At 28.4% G+C, this 8,309-nt stretch overlaps 1 protein-coding gene across 1 annotated transcript in view; it reads left to right on the top strand.

Annotated features, from left to right (window-relative positions):
• Positions 1-3,706: 3,706 nt before the first annotated feature.
• Positions 3,707-8,309, top strand: part of LOC107449834 (aldehyde dehydrogenase, cytosolic 1) — a 30,990-nt gene continuing 26,387 nt past the window's right edge. Inside the window, exon 1 of the mRNA XM_043042328.3 lies at positions 3,707-4,093. Within this exon, the coding sequence (XP_042898262.2) occupies positions 4,049-4,093 (45 nt within the window). The 5' untranslated portion in view covers positions 3,707-4,048. The remainder of the gene's footprint in view (positions 4,094-8,309) is intronic.

The raw sequence follows: 8,309 nt of genomic DNA, 5'->3' as shown, positions 1-8,309 counted from the left end.
TTGTTTTTAAAGTGTTTTTTTCATGAGTGACTCTGCAAAATAAAGAAAATTTAATATGGCGAAGGTACAGCTGCTTACCTAATGCCAAAATTTAATTCATCATATGCCTGCGTGATCGTTTGCTACAATAAAAAAATAATCAATTTCTACAGCAAGCTTGTTGGCAGTTAAAAATAAACTAACTGCTAAAAAGCAATGGAAAATATCGTCTGATGAAATATTTGAATTAGAATTTAATAATTTGTTGTATAAATTTTAGAATAATCATATGTCATGTAAAATCATTGATTTTATCAAATAATTACTTTTTTTAAAAACGTTTAAAATAATAATAAAATAACCAATGCTAATGAATATTAAAGTGTAGTTTTTCCTGCATTTTTAAGAGGAATCATTATGCAGTTTAAACTGTCATTAGTTTTTATTCTAATTTTTTAAAATGCAATTTTTCGAATTTAAAGATCACACCAATGCAATGCGACATGTGTTTTGGAAGACTATATGATGCTTTTTTTTAAATTAGGGTTTCTTTAACCCATGACAATTAAAGTATTTTTTGTATAAGAGTTAATTTGATGTGAAATCCGTTGATTGCCTTTATTGAGATTTTAGTATTACATATTATATCGCAACTGATTAGGCTATACGCCTGTTCCCAACTGTATATAATCTACTTCCTTCCTTTTTTTTTTATAATCAAACCTTGAAGTTGTGATCGCTAAAAAAGGGGGAGGGTTTAAAATGGTGGTTCAAGCTTTTATGGGAAAAGAGATTGCATGAAAGATATCTAAAAGTAATGTTAAAATTCTAGGCTAAAATCAAGCTCCTTGCTTTAATCTTAGTCTTTTATTGCTGCTTCGAACTCTTCATGAGTTTTTCATGAGAACATTCATATTGACACTTGGAAAGTTTACTTTTTACCTGTTTCACCTTTCTTTTATGTAAAATTCCGTGAATTTTAAGACATAGAGTACTTTATTAGAAACATTTTATGAGTTAACGCTATTTATTTTAAAAATTTTTATTGCTATTGCTAATTTTTTATTTGTTTTCGCCGTGCCCACTACTAAATCGAAACTAAATTTTTGCACACCATTTAAAAAGTAATTAAGCGAAAGATTCGAGCATTTGTTTTAGGATATAACAGATTGACTGAATAAGTTAGGAATAGTAATGAATTTTTAAAATATATCATATTAAACTAGCAACATTTAATATAAATTTACAAGTTTTTTTAATATATATATATTGATCATTCAACAGATTTTTTGTATTTGTGCTGAAAAAATAACATCTGATGCAAAAATTTATAAAATCCCTAACATCGACTGATATAGTAAGCATTGATTAATATTTCACAGATTATCAACGTCAAGGTATTCTATAGAATGACTAATGGAAAACGTGCAAGCATTCTATCCGAATGACTAGACAAATTACATAAATTCACATTCAGTCTAAAAATACTAAGCATTTTATAAAATGACTTCGCATTTCATACGTTAGTGGTTATAAACCCATGATTTGAGAAATTCAGAAATTTTTTAAAATATGTTGCACTTTGAAGAGTTAATTTCTCGCTGATGTTTCTCATACCTTTTATTTGAACAATTTATTGCTTTCCTTGAAGAATTAATTAAAACTTTGAAGAACAACAATTTTTTTTTAAAAAAAAAAGACTTATAAGTAAACTAGACGCCTTTCATTCAGGTTTTTAAGTTATTTACATTGTAGTTCATAAAAGAACTACCAGTTCAAATTATTGCCAAGTTTCTTCCGTGTCTCACAGATATACAGTGTGCTACGTAATAGCCTATTCAGGCTGGACTGAAAACATAAACTGTTTGATGGCCCCTTGAAAGTTTAAGATGTTTCTAATAATCGCATCTCAACCCTTACGTCTCCTATAATTTTGGTGTTTTCTGTCCCCACCTTTCTCTTTAGTGATTTTTGATTTTAGTTTGATTTTTTTTCTTAACTTTTCCTTTTTCAAATATTATTTAGCGACTACTATGCTAAATAATAATGCTTTTTTCTCTTTCATAAAGAATTTTAACTTCATCGTTATATTGATTTTTGCCACTGGAAAAAATTCTCAAAAGTTCAATTTTTTTTCCTTCAAAATTTTGTTACTGCTTTATTGATTGATTCAGTAATACTGATTTCTTGATAACTTATGAAGTGAGACAAAAGTAACAGTAAAATTACACCATTTCATTTTCGATAACCGTCAGCGTTTATCTCAGTTTTACACATTTATCTGCTCAATGAATGACATTGAAAACAAACGAGACTCCGGATATTAAAAAAGCAATGAAATGGAGATAGTATTTTTGCCTGTTCTAATGTAGAGCGCTTTATCAATTCTATTAAAGTAGCATTTGACGGAAATATCTGAGAGGTCATTTATAAACAAATATTGAAGAGCTTACTGGAAAAACACTTTAAGTGGTATTTTAGAGAATCTTTCTGTCATAAAAATAGATTACTGTTGCCGTCACTGTTTCAGAAAACTTGCGCAGCTCGTGTGTTTCTCACTCCCAAAACTAAAAAACTATTGGATGAAATTTTAAGTACTAGATCTTGGCTCAAAGTGTTCAAACCATTTTATTGTAATCGTTTCATTAGTCACTAGAATATAATTTCAATAAGAAATTAATTTGACTAAAGAACAAACCATAAGTGAAGAATATCTAAATGATAAAAATTTTATTAACGTTACTTTTATCTTCTTAAAATAATAATAACAATGGTCCTAAAAATAATTTTAAAATTTTGTTCTACTTGCATGTCTTTTGCAAAATAATGGTTCGGTTTGTCCTAATTGATCGGAGTTCTTAACTACAGTGAAAAATTATAAGAAGGTTGAGAAATTCGAATCCAGTAAACCTTTTTTAAACACTGGCATATAAATATCTGTATTTGAATCTAAAGGGTTTAGTTCAAGACCAAAAGGGAAAGAAATGCACTATATAAAAATATACTTCTACATGCAAAAAAATAAAAATAAAGGAATAATAATAAAATTTATAAATTTTTTATGCAGTAGTTAGAAAAGTTAATTAAATTTAACTAAATGAAAACTTTTTATCACTTTAATGAGTTTCTTCTAAGCTACATATTTTTAAGTGAATTCATTTTTAAGTTATTTTTGAAATTATTTAACTCTTTAAAGCGGAATTTTTATTAAATTAATAACGAAATAATAAAAAAGGATGAATAAAAGAATTATCTCATTTTTCTCTCATTATTTTGTATTAATTTAGATCAGAGTAAGTGAAAAGTATTTTAATTAGCATTTAAAAAATTTTTTTCCAAAAAATACAACATTAAACACCGGTGTCTTTTTATGCGTTAAAGGTAAAATCTTCCAAACACGGCTCTTTTCCAAACAATTTTTTAAATTTGCATTAATTTGCATTTTTTTTTACAGCTAAGAGAAATAGTTATTCATCATTGAAATTTCTTTAATTTACAAAAACGATTATTCATAAATTTTTGAATATAAATGGAAAAAAAATTGATTGGATTTCATATTTTAGTGCAAAAAAATTTCCGATAATTAAACAGATTTTTTAGTAACTATTAGACTGTTTTTTTATAATTTTAAAACAAATTATATTTTTGCTTGTAATTAGGGAGTCAGAAAATTTATATGCATAAGGAATACCGGTGCGCCATCTGCGTCAAAGGGTTAAAACTCGAGTTTCTGAAAATAATATGATTCAACTTTGACATTGCAGTAAAATTGTCCGATATTCAGCGTGCAATTCACTTTTTAATATTGTGGCCAAGTCTTTTGCATAGAAGCATGCATTCTTCAAATTACTTACTGGAATATAAAATATAAATAGAACTAAATTTATCAAAATAAAAAGTGGGTTAAAGAAAGAATCCATTAAGTGAAGGATGTCGAAATGATACACTAACGCCACTCTCTCTTATCGTTCAGTATATAACGGAAGAAACGTGTTTTCTAGCGTGTAATGAACCGAGTTCTGTCAGAAAGAGAAAAGCTCCTTTGACGCGTTTTACGTTACACTCCGCTATGCATTTCAAGCCAGACCCTAACGTTCAGCCCAAATACACACAAGTAAGATTACTTATTTATGATTCCATTGTTTTGAATCTCATTTTGTAAAGAACTTTTAATTCTATCAAAAATTAAGTAAGAGATAGAATCCTTGTCCAACTTCAGATAGTAATTTTCACTGTATTAGAAAATAAGAAATTAAAGTACGAATTTAGAACTGATTTATATGCATTTAAAACCAGTCGAACAACTATAATATTTTAAAAATAGTTTATGAGGAATTCACATGAAGTTATGAACTTAATTATCATTTCAAACAGTAAATCTTTTTTAAAAATCAATGCCGCTTCAAAAGTGGTTAGGATACTTGTTAATTTGCTGAATAAAAACTACTACTTCGCCTTCTATAAATTTTAATGTATTTAGGAGAAAAAATTAATTTTTTCGCCTTACGGTTTTTCGCTATAACTTTATAGATATTTGATGGAATTAAGCAAAATATTTTAAACGATTTAAGATCAATTACGAAATTGTCGATCTGAAATTTTAAAAAAGTTCGTTAAAAACTTCGCAAGTTATGAGTATTTAAATTAGTTCCTTTGTATACCACGCATGTGCAGAAAAATTTAATAAGTTTTTTCATAATTTTGTAGTGAATCGTATTTTGCAACTAGAAAGAAAGCTGAAGCTTTGCTCAAAAGAAAGCTGAAAACGATCAGGGGTTCTTCACAAATTTTATTTTGCATCATAAGACAAAATTTAATAACAACTGATAATACCTTATAATCATCGTCTGGAAACTATGATGGTATAGAGAAAGAAAATATGCAAAAGAAAACATACTTTTATTGCTGGAGGGGGGGGGGTGATCCCTCACAGTGCAGGTCTCATTTTTAATTAATCTTGCTTTAATAGTGCAAGATGAAATTTGTGGATAACCCCTTATCGTTTTGAGCTTTCTTTAAAAAAGTACAAAAATCACTTAGAAACTCGCTTGAAACTCGCAAGATATTATTTGAAATAGAATTAGAATTAATGGATCTTTTAAGATATTCAAATAAAGCTTTAATCATTAGCTGTCAAATACGATTCCCTGCAAAATTATAAAAAAAAAACTTCTTTAAATTTTTTCTGCGAATCGGCAGTTTAAAAGGACTAGCTTAAACTCTCACATTTAGAGCAGTTTTTAACGAATTTTTTTAAAAAAAGTTTTTAATCAGCAATTTTGTAATTAATCTTAAATTTGTCCAGACATTTTGTTTAATGTCATTGAATATTTTTGAAGTACTAATATCAAAAATACGTAAGGCGTATTTTTTTATAAAAATGTTCATATTTCCATAAATATTTACTCTAGGCTTATGAAACTTAATGCAATTATTAAAAATAATAACTAAAGTAATCGATACAAGTTTTTGCTTGATTTTCTTGTGTAGGTCGTTCAAAAATACTTCTTTTCTTTATTAATTTATTGTATGTCTTCCAAACCTCTGAAAGCTTTAAATCTTATTGCTAAGTATGAAAAATTGTATGAGCTAAACACCTCTACAGTGTTAAAAACTGAAAATGTCTCTTCCATTATTGTAGGGTAGTGTGTATATACTATTAGATTCTCATTTTATAAAGTATTTAAGGGAGAAATTTTTAAAAAAAAATATTCTATGAGTCAAAAGTGAAAGTCATGAAGTCAAAAATGTTTAACGAAATATTGTTTCGTTATCCGAATTATAATGGAGCCTAACACTTATGTGTGCAAAGACTAAACATATACCGGTTTGTTTTATTTCCTGTCCTTGAACTTAATGATTGTTTGTGAAGTAGATTTCAAATTATCACTAAAATATCACATTTATCTTAAATTATGCAATTATATATCATCGTTGATGATTCATCAGCAAATGGTGTATTTGAAGTTATTATATGTTTAACTCATTCATTTGTTATGTTTACTTAATTCATCAATTCTGATTCTTTTCTGGAAATTTTAGTATTTTTTGGGGCAGAACTTGCAAATTATAAATTTTAGAACGGGAAAATAAGTATAAAAGATTTAGAGAAAAATTATTTCTGTGAAAACAAAAAGCGGAATGGAAAAATAGAAGGTGTTTTTTTTAAAGTAGAAATTGATTAAAAACAACATTTAACAGTGTGTTTCGTCATCCTCGTCCTTAATAAATATATATTTTGACTCCGGTGAAAAATGATTTATAAAAATAGACATAGTGGGATTTTCAAATAAATATTTAAGCGAGAATGGAACAAAACACAAAAAACGCTATTGAAATTTGTCGAATTATTTGCAAGGATGGAAGTACGATAAGCACCAAAACCAATTTGATTACCTAGTAAGTCATGGTAGTGTTTTAAATAATCAGCTTTCAACATTTATCGGATTTATCAATCAACAGAATCGGAAAAAAAGAATATATGTGAGGGGTGGTCATTACAGATCACCTAATAAAATTGGTTTATTGAAATGTTTAGAAACTGCTTACGTTTATAAAAACGTGTAATTTTGAGGCTATTTTTCACTAGATTTAAAGCCTTTTACTTTTAACTTTTTTATTTTTAAATTTTTTATACTTTCAAAATACGCTTTTTTTAAAATTCAGAAATATTGAGTCTTGGAGTCTTACGAGATAGTCTTCGTCTTCCAAATTCCGCCTGAGTTTCGAGACCCAGATTTTAATTCCAGCGGTGGTTGGTTGATACGAATTCTTCTCCTGGCTCACGACGACCACAGTGCTGACTTAAAATATCCTTAGTGGTAAACGGATCGTAGCTTTGAATTCTATTGCCATCGGGCTAGCTGTGGGAGGTTTTCATGGTTTTCCTCTCCATGCAACGCAAATGTGGGTTAGTTCCATCATAAAGTCTATTTTGTCCCACGCTTGTTCCAAGGGTTCCCTTTTGTTCTGTAATAGGCTCAAAATTACAAACATTAATAGTTAACTCAGAAATGGGATGGCTGTTCCACGCCGGTAATAAAATAAAATAAAATTCTGAAAATATGACTTTCAAAATTAGAATTTGAAATTTATGAAATTCTTCGGCGCATTCAAAAATGTATGACTACTGAAGAACGAAACACACTCTGCGGCAATATTTTATAAATCAACAAAATGAATTGTTTTTTCATTTCGGGCAACCAAATTTAATAAAAAGAATAAAAATTTCGAAAATACTTTTTTTAAGGTAAAAATGAATTTTTTCAGACCTAAAACGTACATCACTTAGGAAGACAAGGGGAGAGATTTTCGATAATGATCAAATTTTACTACGAAAGTAATGCTACCTCCGGTTTTCCTTTTAGATCCGACGAAAATCCATATGAAGTTTTTTACATAACATTAAGTTTTTTAAATACTTTATTTTACTATTTTCTTCTTTTTGATTTTGTGTTCTGTTTAGCTTGCGATCAAAATTTTGATTGGCGATATGGTGGTAAAATGTCGATAAACTTTGTTTGCACTATTCAGAAAACTGTAAGTTGCATTGTCATCTGGCACAGAATTCCAGTAGTAATTTGAGTCCTCTGCCGAAAGTAGTCGTAATTTCGATTGCTAGATTCCACCATTACAGATACGAAAGCGAGTTCATAAAGCATCGTAAAAATAAAAATCTAAATTGAGGTCATCGTCCAAAATTATTTCTTATTTAGAAACCAATTTAACTTGTTTTTATACAACCTACGTTCTCCGAGAGATCTCCTCTAGCTTCATTACAAGCATATAACTGATTTTAATGAGATACATATTTCTCTCTTACATAAACGTATTTTGTTAGGAAATAAAACATTGCATGCAGTCTACTAAGGACGCATGGGGTAGGATTAAATTCCAGGGTGAAAGAGGTCACTTCATTGCAGCAAAATAAATAAATAAATAAACGAGCTAAAATGAATGACTCTTTCACTCTCTCTGACTCCATTAAATAGACGTAAATTTCTCATCAAGTGTTATAAGAATGTCATTTTGGTTAAGTGAGAAATTCATCTTGAAACCAGGTCAGCATAAGTTGTTTATTAGGGTCACTGTTATTTGTTTCCGTTTTCAGTTTTTTTCTTCTCAGGACTAGAAATAGGAACCTCAACATAGTCTCTGTTTGAAAAATTTAAGTTCTGCTTAAAATCTTTATTATAAAGACTAAAAAAAGAGAGAGAAAAGAAATTAAAACAGTAAAATTTCAGAAAAAAACGGTTCAACATTGTACTTTAATATCGGTATTTTAAAACATAGTATCTGTATCTTGAACCACGATATCAGTATCTTGAACC

The sequence above is a fragment of the Parasteatoda tepidariorum genome, chromosome 2 (genome assembly GCF_982258835.1).
Source record: "Parasteatoda tepidariorum strain Cologne lab strain chromosome 2, Ptep-v5.0, whole genome shotgun sequence".
NCBI lineage: Eukaryota > Metazoa > Arthropoda > Arachnida > Araneae > Theridiidae > Parasteatoda > Parasteatoda tepidariorum.
This window is presented reverse-complemented; position numbering and strand designations above follow the sequence as displayed.